Raw genomic sequence first — 19,979 nt, 5'->3', positions numbered from 1 at the left:
ACAAGGATTCTTGGAGGAGGAAACAAGCTAATGGTGTCTATCTGCCAAATGCTAGAAGACTCTGAGTCAGGATGGGAGAACTGGAGTACTCAGCATTAAATGGCAACATAGATTTTGTGGGCATTTTAAAAACCTAGTGGAATGGGGTAATTCAGTAGGATATCCCTGAATACAGGCTCTATAGATGGGACAGGGAAGGATGAGTTGGAGGATAGAGTTGCTTTTTGTATCGGAGTCAAATAAGGGAATCACTATAGTTGTATCTTGGGCCTTTGGAAGTATAGTATTACCTGCCTGACCAAAACTATGAGGGTGATCTTGAGATGGAGAAGGAAATATGGGAGGTAACTAAAGCAGAAAGCACTGTAGTAATGGGTGGCTTTAACTACCCTTAAGTTGATTGGATAAATTATATGCTCAACCTATTCCACAGAGATAAGGACTTTAGATATCATTAAAAAGGGCATTAGAAAAAGCTGATCATGGATCCTACTAGAGGAGCAGTGATCTGGTCTTGAGCTCTGCTGGGAACCAAGTGTGAGATATAGATAATATCTATCACATTTGATTTCAAAAGAGGGATCTTTATAAAAATGTGGGGACTGGTCAACTGAAAGGAAAATCAAAAGAGTCAGATCCTTTCAGCATGCTTAAAAACTATTTTAAAATCCCATCAATTCAAGCTGGGATAGAATGCATGCATACTTTATCATTAGGGAAGGTACTACCAAAAGGATGCCAACATGGCTAATGACTCAAGTGAAGGAAGCCATAAGAACATGATGGCTTGTTTTAAAAATTGGAAGCTTATCCAACTGAAGTGAACAGAGAGGAGCATAGGTTCTGGCAAAACAAAAGTAAGTTGACAACAAGGTGAGCAACAAAAGTAAGTTGACAACAAGGCGAGCAAAAAGAGAATTTGAGGAACACATTGATTGTTTTAATAAGCATTCCGTCAAAAAAATTGGGGACAGGGAACTGAACAGGAAGGCTGTTGGATGAAAAAAGCATGAAATAATTTCTTAAGGAAAGTGAGGAGATGGTAGAGAAACCGAGAGTTCTTCGACTCTGTTTTCACCAAGGAAAATGTGGGGTGATGGATACCCACACCAGAGCCACTGTTTCAGAAAGGGTGTACACAGAATTGAGTCAAATAGACGTTACAAGAGATGAAGTTTTCAATAAGACACTATAAAACTACTAAGCTTCTGACTCTGTATGGCATACCCCCTAGGATTCTTTAAAAACTCAAATATAAAACTGTTGATCTTCTAGCCAGTGTATGGAACTTGTTGCTAAAAATCCTCCTTCTCTACTGGAGGACTGGAAAATAGCAAATGTTAACAGTTTTTGTTTGTTAAAAAAAGAAGGGCTCCAAAGGAGATCCAGGAAATTACAGACTACTTAATATAAAGTCTGTTCTGAGTAAATTAGTAGAAACTATTGTTAATGATAGCAGGCTTTGTTCTTCAGTGTATTTAATAATTCTCAGGGGAAATCAGCATAGTTTCTGCAAAGCAAAGTTCTGCCTTATCAGCCTTTTGGAGTTCCTTGAGAGGGTTAACAAGCATGTGAATAGGAATGGTCTGGTAGCCATTACACATGGACTTCAGAAAGGCTTTTGGCACACTACTTCACCAAAGCTTAGTCATGGGTTAAGAGGATGAGCTCTCTTATGGATTAAAAATTGGTTAAATGACAGGAAGCAGAGAAGAGGACTAAATCGACAATTCTCACAATGGAATGAAGTGAGTGGTGGGGGTCACTTTATTGCGACCAGTGCTATTTAGTGTGTCCATAAACAGTCTGGAATTGGGAGTGAGAAGTGCAGTGGCAACATTTGTGGATGATACAAATTAGGATGGTGAAAGCCAAAGTGGATTATGAAGAGCTCCAACAAGATCTTGTTAAATGGATGAGTTGGCAGCAACATGGCAAATGAAGTTCAATGTACGTAGGTGTGCCAAAACTGCCATAGCGTCTTATTGGAAAGATGCACAACCACCAAGCATTGAGGTTTGGTTTAGGAAATTATGGTGTCATTATCTTATGGATTCTGTCACTGTGCAAATAAACTCGAATGTTCAGTTGTCATTACACTCATCATTTACTGGAAAGTGGTACCCAGTTCTAAATTATCTATCTCAACAACAGTTTATCATATCCGAATGGTCTCAATTTCATAAATGGGTTAGATCAGTAATTTTTCGCATTATTGATTAATGTAAGTGATTCACTGTATAGCAACACTCAAAATTTATTTTGTTATGTCATTCAACAGGTTGTTATATATGCTATAGATTCTGTACAGAGTAGAAACTATTGTACATGTTTTACAACTTTGTATTAGTTGCATCTTTTTTGGATGTTCATGGTTCTATGCTTTCTAATCTGGTAATGGATTGTGTATTAATCTCTAAAAACTTTAATAAAATGTTTATAATTAAAAAAAAATGTACGTAGGTACAAAAAAATCCTAACTTTAAATGTATGTTAATGGAGTCTGAACTGGCAGTGACTGAGAGGGAAAGAGATTTTGGAATTGTAATGGATACCTTGATGAAAATGTTGACTCAGTTTGTGGAGTAGTAAAAAGGCAAACTCCATGCTGAGGTTGTTAGGAAACTGATGGAAAATAAATTTGCCAGTAACGTATAGATCTTTGGTTCAAAATACTGTGTACAGTTCTGGTTGTTGTATCTCAAAGTTACTGCAGAGCTGGACACAGTGCAGAAGGGGGCAATCAAAGTGATTAAAGGTTGGAAAACCCAGACTAAAAAGTCTGGGACTCTTCAGTTCAGAAAAACGACCACCAATGGTGGGGACATGATAGATGTTTATAAAATGCATGTAGTGGAAAATGTGGAGAGGGAGCATCCCCCCCCCCCATGTCCCATGAATACTAGAATTCAGGGGCAGCCGTTAAATCTGGTTAACAACAGATATATGATGGACAAAAGGAAATGCTACTTTACTCAATGAATAATTAAATTGTGAGATGCATTGGCTGTGGATGAAGTGATGGCCACTAGCATAGGTGGCTTTAAAGGGGGATTATACAGAATAATGAAAGACAGGTCCATCAATGGCTATTAGCCATGATGACTGAAGGGAACCTCCCCATCCAAATGCCAGTGCTAGGAGGCAATATTACGAGATGGCTTTGGCCTCTGTGCCCTGTTTGTTGGCTCTCCAAGGCACTTGATTGGTCCCTGTGTGGAATAGGATGCTAGACTAGGTTGATCAGTGTTCCGATGCAGCAGGGCACCTCTTATCTCATTGCCTGCAAAAGTTCACTTTCTTCTTTGGAATTATATTTGCACAATATAGCTTTAGAAGTCATAGACAGATATTACCTGAAACTTTATGCAGACCCCTTATGGCTTAAAGTCAAATTTTCATTTAGAAGTCTACAATGTGAAGCCTTTGGAGCAACTGTAGAAGCAAATTTTAATTTTTCTTTTGTGAAAGTGTTTCAGATCTTGTTAACCTAGGATGGATTAATGAGATTTACCTTCTGGTACTACACAGTTCTCTGTGCAGGATTGTGTGTTTGTATTTTTGTATTTATTTATTGCAAATTCTGTTTTGTAAAGGATGGATTTTTTTTCTTTTAAAAGGCTTAATATTCAGATATCCAGAAGATGATTATGAATCATTCCCTTTGTCAGAATCTGTACCTCTTTTCTGTCTTCCAATGGGAGCTACTATTGAATGTTGGGACCCTCAAACCAAATATCCACTACCTGTATTCTCAACGTTTGTTCTTACTGCTTCATCTGCTGAGAAGGTACATTTTAGCTACGTAGCATTTTATTTTAGCATGTTGGATCTTATATAACTATAAAATATAACTACAGAAGTACTATTTTGCAGTTATATTGATCTGTTGGGTTTTAGCCCTGTGAATTATGTTGTTGTAACACAAATATTGAAATATTTTTGTCCTAGGATATAAATCCTAGAAGGTCTACTCAAGATATGTCCTGAAAACATATACACTGAAATATGTCCGTTGCAATCAGTTCAGTTGTTCGTGCCAGTTCACTCAATAGCTTGGAACTCAATAGCTTGGACCCCTGTGGCTCTTTCATATGCTATATGTGGCTGTTCTGAACACCATTCCCCAAGGGGGGCATCAGCCCCATTTTCCCACCTTGAAATCTCTGCCACAGGGATTAGGGAGGTAGAAATTCAGCAGTTTGAGACCTGAGTGTCGCATGACAAAGTGAGCTCCTGTTTCTGGCCCTAGCTCCTGCCAACCTAGCAGTTCAAAAGCAAGAAATTGCAAGTAGATAAATAGGTACCACTTTGTGGGAAGGTAACAGGGTTCCGTGCGCCTCAGCGTCTAGTCATGCTGGCCACGTGACCATGGAAATGTCTTTGGACAGTGCTGGCCCTTCGGCTTGGAAACAGAGATGAGCACCACGTCCCTAGAGTCGGATTTGACTGGCTTTCGAGCAAGGGAAACCTTTACCTTAGAAATTCACAGGTGGAGTTTTTCCAAAAACAATTAGTAATAATACATTCAAAAAAGTCCTTGAACTGTAAGGATGTAGTAGTGTCTCTGCCAGCTGACTCAACGGACCCACGGTTATAAATCCGTTCCAATAATTTTGCTGGATTCAACATTTCAAATGTACACGTAGACATCCATAAAGTATATTCAGATACAGTAATCCTCAGTGATTCCCAATGGAGAATCAATCATTTCTTGGAACCTCCCTTCAAAATTCTGAAGCATTTCACCACTATGCCATTTTCATTAGAGGGCACATGCATTTTTTTCTTGTTTACATATATTGCTGTGTACATAACATAAGAACATAAGAGAAGCCAATGTTGGATCAGGCCAATGACCCATCTAGTCCAACACTCTGTCAGACAGTGGCCAAAAATACCAGGTGCCATCAGGAGGTCCAACAGTGGGGCTAGGACACTAGAAGCCCTCCCACTGTTGCCCCCCCCCCAAGCACCAAGAATACACAGCATCACTTGCCCCAGCCTGAGAGTTCCTATCTATACCTTTCATCTTGTATCCCACAGGGATTAGGGGACAGATAAGCTGTGAGCCTCTGTGAGCTGTGAGCCTTGTGCCAGGGATGGAAATAAAGGGTCCTTCTGTAGCAATCCCACCCCCACCCTTTTTTGCAGCCTTCAGGAAAAAAATAGAACTAGAAGAGAGCTAAGGAAAACTCATGAGTCTTTCTCTTGTCCCCATTCTCCTCCTCCTTCCCCACCCTGCTTGATGTAAGTACTTTTGTGCCTCTACCCTGTTCACATCTTTCTCCCCCATTATTCTAGGTGTATGGTGCTGCTATCCAGTTTTATGAGCCGTATTCACGAGAGCTGCTAACAGAGAAGCAGCACATGCAATTGGGCCTCTTGACTGCTGTAGAGAGAAAGGTGGTTACCTCCAAGTCCATAAATTCCAACAAGTGCATCTGCCTACTCTCACAGTGGCCTTTCTTCGAGGCCTTCAGGAAATTCCTTATGTTCATCTACAAGCTGTCTGTGTCTGGACCTCATCCTCTTCCCATTGAAAAGTAAGTGAGAGTTTTTCCCAAGCAGCTCCTTAGTTTTTGTAGTTCTGGCTCCAAAAGTGAGCGATTATGGTAATGTATTCTTTTTTGCTATTTTTGATCACCATGTGTGGTACGTGCCATGAATGGTTGTTGGAAAAAGTATCTGCCTTTTATTCTGCTTGTGAGCCGATGGATTTATGGCACCTGAGCGATTCATTTTGCTTCAGCTTTTGTGCACTTATTTATTGACGCTCACACAATAAAAGCAAGCTGTTTAACAAATCTCCATATGGGAAAGCATGGGCCGGGGTCCCAAAGCAAAAGCAGCGGAATTTGTGAGAGGGTTCATGCTGTACTCTTCTCTGTCCCCCTGTACTATGAAAGGAGCAGATCCTGTTGTTTTCTGGCTTTGTGCATTTTTGCTGCATTTCTGCTGAAGGACAGATGGGAGGATGCTGCTGGAGTAACCAGTCGACCTAGATGAGGTTGCCATCACCATAGCAGTAGCGATGCCACTGCTTCATTCTCTGGACTGAAAACACTGTCCTCCTAGCTGCCTTCTTCCTTTTGCTTTCTGCCCTCAAGTGTGTGTGAATTAGTTGAAAACGGGAGTAGGGAATACAGGAGAACCACCGGCTTTAGCACCTGCGACATCATCGCTTCCCTTTTTATTAGTTGAAAACGGGAGTAGGGAATACAGAACCACCCGCTTCAGCACCTGCGACATCATCGCTTCCCTTTTCGTGCCAATATGTATCCAGCTTCCTTTCCTCTTACAGTCCAAAATCTGGCTCCTTTAAGACACCGAGGAAATTAATAGAGAGGCATGGCATTTCAAAGGAATGTAAGGTGCACATACTAGATTTAAACATTAAGTGATATATGGGACAGGAGTTAGTATTCACTTATGTGGCTCCTATAGGACTAAAGCTTTAGCGGTATATATGCTTGAGTGGATTTCATCATTGTCCCTCCTCCCTCATCGTTTGTAGCCTGCCTTTCTCACTGAGACTCAAGATGGACTACAAAGTATGTGAATCAATTCAATCAGACAGCAAAGAACTTCAGTAAACAATACAGTAGCAATAGAAATTCAGAACTGGGAAACAATGCAAACAAAATTGTCTAAGTCATGACATGCCATAATGAAGAAGGGGGCTTACAAAGGTAGAGGACATTGCAATAAACAAGAGAGATGATACAATAGACTACAGTACCATCACAGGAAGCTGCCTTCTGCTGAATCAGACTATCAGTCCATCTATCAGTATTGTTTACGCAGAACCTGGGGTGTCAGTTAGAGGTCTTCCACATCATCTGGTTCTTTTTAAAAACTGGAGATGCTGGGAATTGAACCTAGGAACCATCTGCATACCAAGCAGGTGCTCTTATCACTGAACCACAGCCCCTCATCATATCCTTTATAGTAGCGACTTCCTTTGCAATTGCATTATATTCCGTTATAATCCTTTTGTTAAAGTGCCCTACTGAACATTTCTCTTTTGCATATTCTGTGAAATGATACACTCAGGGGGCCCTTCATGGCCCCATGTTGGGTTTCCTTTCATCTTAAAGTGCTTTCTTCCTCCACAGATGTATATGCCAAAAATTGTAGTGTGTTTGCTTACAGAAAATATTGAAAACTAGATCACTGAGCCATTCAAGAGGAAGAGCCAGGATATGTAGAGATGAATTTTGGATAACACATCCATTTGTTAAAAGTAGTGGGTAGGATCCTGCCAAAATTAAACATTTTAAGTCCTATTTATACTCCAGTAGGAAAGGAAAACCTGCCTTACACTGCAATCCTAAGAACACTTTCCTGGGAGTAAGTTCTTTTGCATATACTGGTTTAGGATTACACTTTTAGTGTCTTTCAATTGAACTGAATCATTTTTACTAGATTGTGTTGCCTGTTCCAGTCCCCTGCCACAAAGATGAATCATAGTCAGTTTCTTTCTGTATTTTGATTGCTATTGCAAATTTAAGATGCTTTGAAAGAACATTTTAAAACTCAAATTTAGGTATCTGACTGCACCCCTTTTGAGAGCCCCTGACTGAGTACAGAAGGGAAACATTCATGCCATTAGTTTCTTTCTGCTACAGTTCATCAGGAGCTCAGTGATGCAGAATCTAGCAAACATTGGCTTGGAAGCTATACATAAGAGAGAGAGAACTGGATGTATGAATGGCAGTGCACTGATTCACTTTTATTGATATGCTGTTGATTACCAGAAGTAAGAGCCCTTTAGAATTCCTATACATCTAAAGAGTTTTTCATACATGCGAAGTTATATGTAAACAGAGGTGCTTTAACTTGTTTATGGCATTTAAATAAGCGGAGGTTACCCTTTCCTTGCAACTTCAAGAAGTTAAAAGAGAAATATTAAATTTGAATGCATTAATAGGCTGCCAAATTTGTCAGGCATGATGGTTGGCGTGGTTACTTATGATTTCACTTCCAATAAATATATGCATTCATTCTGGCAGTCTGGAAATTTATAGGCCTTAAACTGACGCCTAGATTTTATTCTGTCTAGGGTTACCAGCTCTGGGTTAAGAAATTCCTGGAGATTTTGGGGGGGGGGGGAGAGCCTGGAGAGGGCAGGGCTTGGGGAGGGGAGGGGCCTTAGTGGGGTATAATGCCATAGAGTCCACCTTCTAAAGCAGCCATTTTCTCCAGAGGAACTGATCTCTGTAGGCACTGTAATTCCAGGGGATCTCCAACTACCACCTGAAGACTTGCAACCCTATGTCTGGCACATGGAATAACTTGTTGAACTATTAAAACACTGAGTCAGAGAGAATATAGGAGGTTCCACTTTAAGCCAGAAAGTTATTTACCAAAGTGAGTTGTATGCTAGCAGAGTGGTTTAGTAAGGTGGGTTTACTCAGGAAGGGCACGAAAACCCAGGAATACATATAGTAACCTCTCAGGAGCCAAAATAGAGATGAGATGTTGCCAGTTTTGGCACTGCCAAATATTTGTGCCCTGGCAGTATTTACAAAACTAAATATTTGTAAAGGATTCGAGATGAAAGACAACCATATGCTGATCTGATTATATCACGTCTAATCTGTTCTTTGGTGTAGTGGCTTAAGTGCGCGGACTCTAATCTGAGAGAACCGGGATTGATTCACCACTCCTCCACTTGCAAGTGCTGGATGACCTTGGGTGAGCCATAGGTCTGGCACAGCTGTTCTTGAAAAGAGCAGTTTCTGTCAGAGCTCTCTCAGCCCCACCTACCTCACAGGGTGTCTGTTTTGGGGAGGGGAAGGGAAAGGAGTTTGTCAGCCACTCCGAGACTCTGAGTGAAGGGTGGAGTATAAATCCAATCTCTTCTTCTCTTCTTCTTCTTTGCCTTTGCTTACATCAGTTTTGGAAATGGGAAGTCAGCTTCATGCATACGTGTAAGGTATTCAGGTTTAAACATGGATGTTGAAAATGGGTTAACAGCTTTAAAATACTCTTGGTAGAATCAGGGGTCTGAAAGACAATAAAAACTTATTTCCCCTTCTGTCATAGACAATAGACGATTACTATCAACATACACATTTAAATGGCTTTTAACATATGCAAATAAACAGTGTTTAGCCAATCCTACTTTTTCACTCCAGTTTATCAAAACATTTGCTGTTGTTTTGACTGCTGTTATGTTGACAATGTATTGTATAAGTAGTGGGAAATTCCTAGAGGCAGGGTGTGGGAAGGTGTGTGCCTGTGTTTATAACGTTATCTATGCAGAGTTCTTACCAAAATCTCGCATTCCCTTGTATGTTAATTTAACAGTATTGTTATCCTGATGATCAAAAGGCTGAAGCACTTTAGGATAGTATTACATAGTATATTTGGGTAGTTTTGTGCTTTTTATAGCACCTTCACCTTTTATGTAACAGTCTAAATCATCTTCACTCTGTAGAAGTTGGCTGGCAATATATTGAGATCATGCTATCATCTGAGTAGGTAGAGTAGAGTAGGTAGAGTAGGTAGAGAAAGAAAATATAAATTGCAGTATTGTAGGGTTGTTTTTTTAATTGTGGCAGCAGGCAGGAAGTGGCAAGATTGCTGACTGGCAGCCATGACATGGTGTTAGAAAAATAACCACAATTATTTCAAAATACAGCTGAAAAATCTATTAAGATCTAAATGCTATAAACCTATGTGACTCTATTTAAATGAGCAAACTATTGCAGAATTTGTTTAGAATAGGTTGCTCAGCGTTTTGACTAGTTGTGATAGCTGGTGCCAGATCTCATATCTCTTCTCTCTGCTCTCTTTTCCTCTTTTCCTCACTAAGTATAACCAGGTAGAACCCTTTTCTTCATGAAGTTCTTTACATGTTTGTTCTTTGTAGTTTTGTTGGTCCCTTTCTTTTTTGTCATCCTTGAAGACTTTGGGTACTTCCAAACTTCCTCTACTGTTGGTCCTGAGAAGCAGTCTAGTCTTACTCACTTGCTTTCCAGGACAAGAACAGTCTTTCTTGCTCAGAAACACAAATTGGTCAGCCTGCTGAGCAATTCTTGGAATATGCACCAAAGGAGGCACCTGATAGCGTATAGATCTTCCTTTTAAAAAATGCCTTAATTAAATTTGGAAGTCAGAAACTGAAGTTGGTACTAAATGCTGCAGCTCTGCGGTTATCGGGAGCTAGATGGAGCATACGTAATACTCCCATTCTACAGTCACTCCACTGGCTACCCATCAGGCTGAATTTAAGGTATTGGCCATCACATACAAAGCCCTTCATGGCAAAACTGAATTATTCAAGAGAACTTTTCTATGCAGGCAATAAAGTTGCACTGTACAAAATGCTTCACAAAGTTATTTAGATAAATTGTTAGGGACTGTGACCTATATTACTGTGTTAGCTGGCTGAAACTAGGATCCTACTATGTAATTTTTGTATCATTTAATGTCTCATGTTAAGAGCTATGCTTTGCTTCAGTTCTCTTTTCAGGTTCCTGATCGGTTCGACAACCCTAAGGCTGTTGTATTGTTTATTGAATACTCCATTAGGGATGGGCACAGACCAGACCACGGACCTAATTTTTCCATTGACTGCGGCCCAGTTCATGGTCTGTGAGCCTGGTCTGTGTACCTGCAGACATGGTTCATGTGGGGGCAGGGCTTCCCTTTAAATGGCTTTTACGAAGCCTCACAGTGCACGAGTGAAGGCTGAGACGTGACTTCACCCACTTCTGGGTGGGTGAACTTGCTTCTCAGCCTTCACTCACATGCCTGGAGGCTTTGCAAAATGTGCAGTGTGCAAGTGAAGGCTGAGTGGCAAGTTCACCCACTTCAGGGTGGTGTGAACTTGTCGCTCGGCCTTCACTTGTGCATTGTGTGGCTTTGAAAATCCATTTAAAATTTAAATGGCACGGTCCAAATGGACCACAGTCCAGTACGTTAATGTGGAGGTTTGTGGTCCAGGGGTCTGTAAATCACACAAACCAGCGGACCTCCACGGACCATCATTTTTCTGGGCCATGCCCATCCCTATACTTCATTTTGTTGATTGTATCAACCCACTCTGTGTAATCCACCTTGAGTCCAAATGAGACAGGTAGATTATAAATGATGTGAATAAAAATAATAAATAAATATGAGACAACTAAAATGTAACCAAGCTTTCATCTTCTAACTGTCCAGATATTAATGTTTGTATATATTGTATGGACAGTTTGTATATATTGACAACTCTGTTCTCACCAAGTGTTTACGCAGGCGCTTAACTTAAAGTACTGAAATTCAGCATCTTAAATATCTGTCAAGTATGTTGACGGTTACAACACTTTCCAACCTAGAATGAACTGAAGTGTAAAACTTTTGTTGTGACCATAACTTCTCTAATGATATCATTGTATGGTGTGTGGCACTTTTTTGGTATGCTGTTTTTAAAAAATTAATGAATGATGAAGCGAGTATTTAAATCTGAAATCGCTAATTATGCAATCTTTTTTTAAAAAATGACTTTTCAGGCACATATCCCACTTCATGCACAACATACCTTTCCCTTCTCCTCAAAGACCAAGAATCCTTGTACAGGTAAGTGAAATGTTCAGTACAACTTAATGAGACTGCCCTTTCCCCTGAGTAATAGTTTTCTTTTTTAGTCATACCTATTGCTACTTTTTTATTCTGTGCCATTACACATTTAAGGCATCTCCATGGAATCTAGTAACAATGCTGGGTCTCTTTTCTGTGTACCTAGCAAATTAGAATCTTCTGAAAAAGGAGTATGCCAGTGCTGTTCATTCAAGAGGTACTTTAATACAGTGACTGAGCTGTGAAGCAGGAATTCTGCAATTTAAATCTAAACTATGAAGGGCACTTAGTAGATGCAAGTTGATAGCCTCTTTCACATTTACCATTCTAACTGGATGTTACCTATCATTGGCCCAGTTCCGAGTAAAGCAATACAGGGACCGAGGTTTCATATAGTGAATTTCATTTCATTAATGAGCCATCTCAGAAATGCTGTGGCCATTTCAAACAGTGCCCCTGTTTTTCCTCTCCCTTTTTTGCTTGTAAGGCATCTCAGTGGTCCCACTGCAACACGGAAGTGCTATTTTGGTCTAACGCTCAACTTAGAACAATTAAAAAAAAAGTCAGAGAAAGATTGTGCAGTGAAAAAGGGTGGGGGGAAAGTGGCACTATAGGAAGCACTGCAGACATTTTAAACAGCAGACGGCAGCAATTCAGAAGCACAAAGAAGAACTGAAAATGGAAGAAAGCAATTTACCTCAAAAATGGCTCAACCCCACTTTGCTAACTGGACACAAGGGGTTTTGTGTGAAAAGGTAAATAAAATACGTTAGCTGCCAGTTGCTAAAATGGTTGTGTCTGAAATAATCCAAACCTGTAAAAATGCTGCTGCTGCTGCTAGTATTACTACTGTTGCTGGCAGTGCTTATGTGGTGTTGAACTCAGCCCCGTAGTTAGATGATTTTTGGAGGGGGGCACTGGATAGAAGAGGGGCAGCAGGGAGAAAAAAGAATGGCCCAAACAGGACACGCTCATTTGGGAACTTAGGTTCACTGCAGTTGGCATCACTTCTTTGGGAGTAAATGGCTTGCTCCACCTCCCTGGTGGGACAGGCTTGTTTCTTTTCCGGAAGCTGGCAGGACCCAGGAGGGGATGCCTGAGCAGTGCAGAGACAGGTGGTGGTAGCGCAGGAAACCAATCCAAGTTGCTGATGGCTGGGGGAGATTGGTCTCTGGTGTGGTTGGTGCTGGACTTGCTGCAGGAGGCATTGCATGATGACAGCACTCCAGTCCAGCGCTACTTTGTCCCGGCCATCTGTGGCCCACAGGAGCCACAGCCAGAGCTGGGCAATGGTGGGCAAAGATTGCAAAAGATTGCTTGGTGGCCAGGGAGGGCAAGAGAGTACAAGGGCAGAATTCTGTGTCAGGCCGGAATGGGCATGCTGCTGAGCTGCCAGAGAACAATGCGAACATTGGGGATCCTCTCCCTCCTCTCCCACCCCAGTCCACCTGAAAGAGCGGAAATGGTACACCACTCCCCCCCCCCCGCCTCGGGGCGGCTCCTGGGAGCAACCGAAAGCCATGTACCTGGAATCAGCACCAGTGCTCCCTCCGCCTCCAGGGGGAGGGGACCGGGGACCAGGAGAGGAAGAAGGAATGGCACATTTATGAGGGGACAGTGCCCCCAGGGCCTCCTGAGAGCTACAGGCATGGTTGAAATGCTGGCTGTTGAATGAAAAATAATTTCAATAACAAACCTGGGGTTTAAGGGTCTAGTGAACAACAGGATCTTGACTATCTTGGATGAAAACTAATGTTGGTTTTTGCCATTTTGCAGCTTTCTGCACACGATGCATTAATACTGTCTCAACCAGTTTCTACACCTTTACCACTCAGGTAATAGTAAATATTATAAATATTTTATGGATGTTGTTGATTGAATATAGTGTTAAGGTTTATATCAGAGACCTGACCAGACTGAACTGAAGCGATTGATCCACCCCAGCTATATTTGCTAGGCTGGACAGCTCTGCCTGCTTATAGAATACAACTGTAACAGTGACAGCACAAGAAGATGCTTGCCCTACAGAAAGGGACAGGATGAGGTTGTGTGTGTGTTGATATCCAGTATGTTTGTGTTGTGTTTTTTACATTGCAGTCCTCAGCCTTTCGCTTTCTCATTCTAGTGGTGCAAACTTCAGCACACTGCTGATGAATCTTGGACCAGAAAATTGTGCTACTCTGCTGCTGTTTGTGTTACTAGAGGGCAAGATCCTACTCCACTCTCTCCGACCCGCTGTGCTGACTGGAGTAGCTGAAGCTGTGGTAGCCGTAAGTGTGCTATATTCTTTTTAGCATTTTAGCTTCTGCTGCCTCTGTGGTGTCTCTGTACTTTTTCAATAGGTGTTCCATTCTGTTTCTGCCCTAAAATATTTTTCCCTTACTTTGGTTGCAAGTTTTGAATGGCAGGAGCGGAAAACCCCTGCGTGTACTCTGAACTACTTGTGTCCTTTGTCCTATTTTCAGTCTGTTCTCTTCTACTTAAAATGTTTATTGTGACAATGATCCATTCATCTCATAGTAAAAGGGATACTTCTGAGACAAATAAGTAAAGAGCTAGGTTATTATAATTCGACTGTGCGACTGAACAACAGAATTATAATTCGTACCCATCTGGGGGTAGATGAGGCACTCTTGGAGAAAGAACTTTGTCCAATGACTATTACCTTGCCTTATTAAGGATGTTCTCTTGAGAGAGGGGTGTTGTTTTTCTTGCAGTTAAGGAATTATTTTCTCCCTTAGGGAGAACAGCAGCAGAGCAAATACAGGCAACTGGTCCTTTTTTAACATCTGCAAAACTGGAATATTGGTAATGCCAATAAAGGTCTGTGAATTGAATTGAAAACTGGAATATTGAAAACCTGAACAATTAAAGTAATGGAAATGGTACATTTAAATCCTCAAGTATATTAGCTGTCAAAAATATCCATAGTGTTGGTTCCTGCCTCTGTGCTCCACCACTTTTTATGAGTTGTTCCAGCACACAGACTCTTCCAGAGATGCAAGATTCTCTTATGCAGATGTGAGAAGGATCATTGTGCTGAGGAAACTCATGGGTACTTATGAAACAAAATGGTAGGCTGCAGCTCAGTCCTTGGTGTGGGTGTGGTAATATCAATAGCAAACTTAAAAATGAGTGCTTTTTAGGTGATAGAGTGTTTAGAAAATAGCATGTGTTAATTATAAACAAAACATTCAAACACCTGCATGATGTCACTTTTACCTAAATTTCTGTATGTTTGGTTCTCCTGAAGGAATTAATCGTTACACTGATTCACGTCTCCCTGTGCAGGGCTGTGCAGTTTCACTTATGTTGGTAATGGAAATGGTCTGAACGTGACTTCCAAAAGTTTAGTTTACCATATCATAGCAGTTACAGGGGAATTATATATTCTGTTTTTTAATTTAAATATTTATGTCCTACCTTTCCTTGGGGCTCAGCATAGCATACAAATCACAATTTAAAACATAAAAATAAAGACCCACTGAACCGTTCTACCTATTGTATAAAGATATAGTCCAGCCAGATTTTAAAAATAGTTTTACAAACAAAATTTATTGTATTGCTTCAGTTTGACTGGAAGCAAATTTGACTAATGATGTAGAACTTTGTTAGTTAAAAAGAAATAACTTTCCACTGCATATCACTACTTTGGTAGCCAAAAGGGGGCTTCTGTCTTAACTCTTGTTATTTCTCCGTGTGTCTGTAATTGGTTAATTTATAAGCTTAGAAGTTAGTCTTCTTTTTGACTTCTAACATTAGCTGTACAGCACACTAAGTGTAAACATTTTCTATTTTAAAAATTATGTTAACAACGTAGTTAAGTTTTCTACTTTTGTTTTAAGGTTTTCTTCACTAGTCTTATATATTTTAGTCATTTCTATTTAGATGGTCCTGTATGTAATGAACGTTGACCTGCAATATTTGACCTGAACGCATAGTTGACCTGAACGCATGAAGAACTCACAGTAAAAAAGTCTTGCTTTTCTTGATACTTCTAGAGCTTCCACCATTTTGCTTTTGAGCAATATACTGGCTAGAGTTTAATGCAGAGTTTTGAGTTGTCTACTGTATAATTCAAAACTCTACAGAACAAAAGATCTGCTGGTGCTCTTGATGTGACGTTCCATGTTTATGAGCATTAATTGATGTTATGCAGTTTCTGTTGTCTTGTTAATACGTTGGTTTCATTTCATTTTTCCTTCAGATGATCTTTCCATTTCAGTGGCAATGTCCCTACATCCCTCTCTGTCCTTTGTCTCTGGCAACGGTGCTCAGTGCTCCCCTCCCATTTATAGTTGGAGTTGACTCACGGTACTTTGATTTGTATGACCCTCCACAAGATGTTGTTTGCATTGACTTAGACACAAACATGGTGTACATGTAAGTCTTTGTTTTAAAATTTTGTTTATATCCTCTCTGTTTTTATGTATGTGCGTGTTAAGGTTTTAATTTAAATTTGTACATCATCATTTTATCCTATCCCTGGCATTTCTAATAGATTGAGCCCATTGGGCTGCTTTCAAACATGGTGAATAATGCACTGTACAATTCACTTTAGCGGTCATTTGCAAGTGGGTTTTCCTGTTTTACACAGGATGATCCAGTTGCAAAGATTGCTAAAGTGCATTGAGTGAGAGCACCCTCATATAAATCCTTCTAATTGTATACTGGGCCATCCCTGTTCCTTGTTCGCGCCTTTCTTTGTAGAACCTCACACTGTTCCCAGAGTTCTAGGAGAAGGAGATCAGATTTATTTATCTATTTTAAATACTTACAAGAACTGGAAGCAGTGATCGGTCAATGGAAAGACTGGATTTTTGCTGAATTCACCTATCTCCAGCAGTTCCTTCCAGCACCATCCCCCTTCAAAAGTTGGTCCAGGGGCTAAGGGACCCATGTGGGTCAGGGGACTACAGTGAGATGAGGAAACAGGGAGGAGGGATGACCTCATTCTGTGTTCACCTCTCCTCAGTGTAGGCCCCTAGCCTGCATGACTGTCCACCCACACAGGTTCCATGACCCCAGGAATCAGCTTTCGAGGAGTTGGAAGAGACTGCTGGGGGAAGGGAAGTGTGGCAAAAACTTGTTCCTCTTACAAATCACTGGATCCAACCCACAAGCTGCCTTTGTCCAAAGTGGGACCTGGAGCACCTTGCAGCAGCATTTAAAGCTAATGAAAAGAGGCAAAAAGCTAGAAAAAACAGTCATCATTGTTCTACCTCCCCATCTTACAACTAGTTTTACAGAGTTTTCTAAAGACCGCAAGGGTAGATGCGTTCCTGACAACTTCAGGAAGGCTGTTCTGCAGCACAGGGGCAGCCACAGAAGAATCCCACAGCCATAGTTGTTCTCACCTGTTAAAGGAGGGGGACAGAGACTGGGATGAATAAAGCTGCCACATGGCTTCATATTGGGGGAGAGTGTCAAGTATGTGGGTCTCTGACTTTGAAAGCCTGTAAAGGCAAGAACCACCTCCTTGAGCTGTGTTTAATTGCTTTTTATGTAAAACAGTAGAGCTTGCATTCATAGAAACAATTCTTGAGTTGTCGCAAATATCTGTGTTGAATCGTTTGACATGACCAAGTGAGAAAGAGGAATTTTTTTACATTAGCTTCTTTTAAATATTTGGCATCAGATTTTTTAAATGCTCTTTTTGACTGGGAAAGTGGTCTGCTGTTAGTTGCACCCAAGAGTCTATCCAAAGTTAGGTCAAGAACGGACTTTGGACGGGTGCTTTTTTCCTTTTGCTTCTGTCAACAGGGGCTAAGGTAATGTTTGTGTACAGGGAGATTCCATGTTTGTTTGAATTTGTATCCCAGGTCTCACAGGAAAACTCTTGCAAGCTCTCTGTGAGACATAGCTCCTTGCTCATGTGCAGGACTTCAGCCTGGAAGCATGAAATTACTTTAATATCAGGGTGAATGATGTACAGCCTTGTATTTTAGAAATATATACCCTGAGGATTGGTGATCTTTAATTTTAGAAAGAATCTCCTCTGAGAGTAGAATCACAAGATTAAGAAGGACTGCAAAATAGGACAAAAACAAGACACTGCAAGATTCTGTTATACAACCTGCAAAACTCTACCAAAGCTGTCATTTTTTAAAAACGTTAATGGTGTTTAATTACGTTTCCACCATGTCAGCACCTATTTCCATCCCTCCTGTGTATTTTTTTTACTTCCTTTCTTGGTGTCAGACCTTCATACAATGATAGGGTAGGGGGAAAAAACAGGAAAATATTGTAATCTTAGAGAGATCAGACTGGCCAACTGGTATATTAGAAAGCACTTCTTAAAAATTTTTATATTGTTTTGGGTGGTGTATATATAAAAAGGTAAAGGTTCCCTTGCTCGAAAGCCAGTCGAGTCCGACTTTAGGGTAGCGGTGCTCATCTCCGTTTCAAAGCCGAAGTAGGCTAGGTTCTATCCATTGCTTGGTCAACTATGTATGTAAATTCAGTATATGGTTATAAATGTATTTTGTTTAACAGGAGTCTTGGGTTTATGCTGTGTTCCATGTTCGTTGTTTTGCTTGACTCCTTTGCTAATTGCTGTTGTCTGTAAATGGAACGGGCATCTTCTAGGGCTAGAACCACAATAAGGCTTCCTTTCCGGTGGTTGCTCAGAGTGCTATGCCTGTTCTGATTTTCACCTAGTACTATCCTGTTTACCTGAAAGGAAAGCTAAGATTTGGTTTTTTAAAAAACAAAACAAAACAGGAGTACTGTCAAGAAAAATAGGGGTCATATAAATTCATATACAAGTTACAGGCATATACTTTTTTTTAAACCCTTTTTGTATATAACCTTGGGAAGGGTCATCTTCCTTTCAGGTAAATATAGGTGATTTTTGTTTGTTTTTAAAGCAAGATATAGCCATTTTGCATTACATAAAGCCCCAGTAGAACTCTGGTGAAGCTTACTATGGAAATATACATAGAGATCTGCTTGATGGGAATCCAGAAAAAAAGTCATACGTGACAGGGTGACAAAGATGGACTGCATCTCACACACGAGCCCTAAGTTACCTACTTGGTACACTGTTATGACCTGACTAACAACGACAGTGCATTTTTGAAAGCCTAGATGCCACAGCTTGCCCCTCTGTCTGCCATAGGATTGATTACCTTCAGAAGGACTGAGTCATGAATAGGATGGCTGTATGCTGATGCATGGTGGTGGCAGAGTTTGAACTTTAAGCCCTCCTTAAATTCTAACTGCAGCACCGTCCCATAGCTGAGGAGATTCTGCATTACATTTTCTGCATCTGTAACTTATTTCTTGCTACCCTGAGGAGAATAGGAGAAGTAGGTGATGATCCCAAGACCATCTCTGGACTTCTTCCTAGGATTATTTCAGCGAGGATGTGATTTATTTATTTCGCTTATAGTCTTCCTTTCTGGCACCCAGAAGATGCCTGATCCGGCATTGGCTTCTCTTATGTTCTTATGTCTGGGGCAAGGGATGCTCTGTATTTCTGGTGCTGGGGGGGGGGTGACAGTGGGAGGGCTTCTAGTGTCCTGGCCCCACTGCTGGATCTCCTGATGGCCCCTGGTATTTTTGGCCACTGTGTGACACAGAGTGTTGGACTGGATGGGCCATTGGCCTGATCCAACATTGGCTTCTCTTATATTCTTATATTCTTAAGATGAAATGACATCTGACAGGACTCTTGCATGTTTTTTCAGTAACTGAATGTGTGTGTGTGTGTGTGTGTATCCATCCTGCCTTATCTCCTTAGACTCAAGGCACTAACAAAACAACAAGTTGCAAACACATTAACAGTGTAACAGTCCATCAATAAGATAAAAATAAGATAAAACCACCACATAGAATAAAAACACTGTCAAATCTTCCAAAGCAGTTTACCCTTTACCAAATGTTCTCTGAAATAAAACTGTCTACACACTGTAGTAGATACATTTCTATGGTGGTTTCTTGATATGTGGAATGTTTTCTTTTAAACTGCTGAAGAGCATATGTTTTTTGTGGAAGGAAATTTCTCAAAATATATTGTATTATTCACATTGCACATATTGGCTCCACTATAAATGTATATTTTGTAAGGTTCTAAGACCTGTGGTATTAAAAATGAAAACATTACTCCTCTTACTGCTATTACAAAAAACAATTTCTCGCTGAGTGGAACTGTTTGTAAAATATCCTGAATGGAACATATATTTCAGAATAATGCATGGCTACACCACCCGTCAAAAGTGGTTATGGACAAGAATTACCTGGAATTTGGTTTTCCCCCCCCATGTGGAATAACTTTGCCTCTTCACAGCAAAAATTTACTGGAAGCAGGTGGCCTAAACCCATTTGTAGTGCCATGGGAAGATTTAGCACTATAGTAACAAGGACTGTGCTTGTCGGCTCCCTGTCTCCCCCCCCCCCCCCACCCG

At 40.7% G+C, this 19,979-nt stretch overlaps 1 protein-coding gene across 1 annotated transcript in view; it reads left to right on the top strand.

The window, feature by feature from the left end:
* The window catches only part of DENND4C (DENN/MADD domain containing 4C), an 86,262-nt gene that overhangs the window by 26,109 nt on the left and 40,174 nt on the right, over window positions 1-19,979 (top strand). Inside the window, exons 5-10 of the mRNA XM_015427780.1 lie at window positions 3,621-3,790; window positions 5,305-5,546; window positions 11,505-11,571; window positions 13,348-13,406; window positions 13,697-13,841; window positions 15,779-15,954. Of these exons, the coding sequence (XP_015283266.1) occupies window positions 3,621-3,790; window positions 5,305-5,546; window positions 11,505-11,571; window positions 13,348-13,406; window positions 13,697-13,841; window positions 15,779-15,954 (859 nt within the window). The remainder of the gene's footprint in view (window positions 1-3,620; window positions 3,791-5,304; window positions 5,547-11,504; window positions 11,572-13,347; window positions 13,407-13,696; window positions 13,842-15,778; window positions 15,955-19,979) is intronic.

This window comes from Gekko japonicus, unplaced genomic scaffold (genome assembly GCF_001447785.1).
Source record: "Gekko japonicus isolate JY-2015 unplaced genomic scaffold, Gekko_japonicus_V1.1 scaffold487, whole genome shotgun sequence".
NCBI classification, from domain to species: domain Eukaryota; kingdom Metazoa; phylum Chordata; class Lepidosauria; order Squamata; family Gekkonidae; genus Gekko; species Gekko japonicus.
This window is presented reverse-complemented; position numbering and strand designations above follow the sequence as displayed.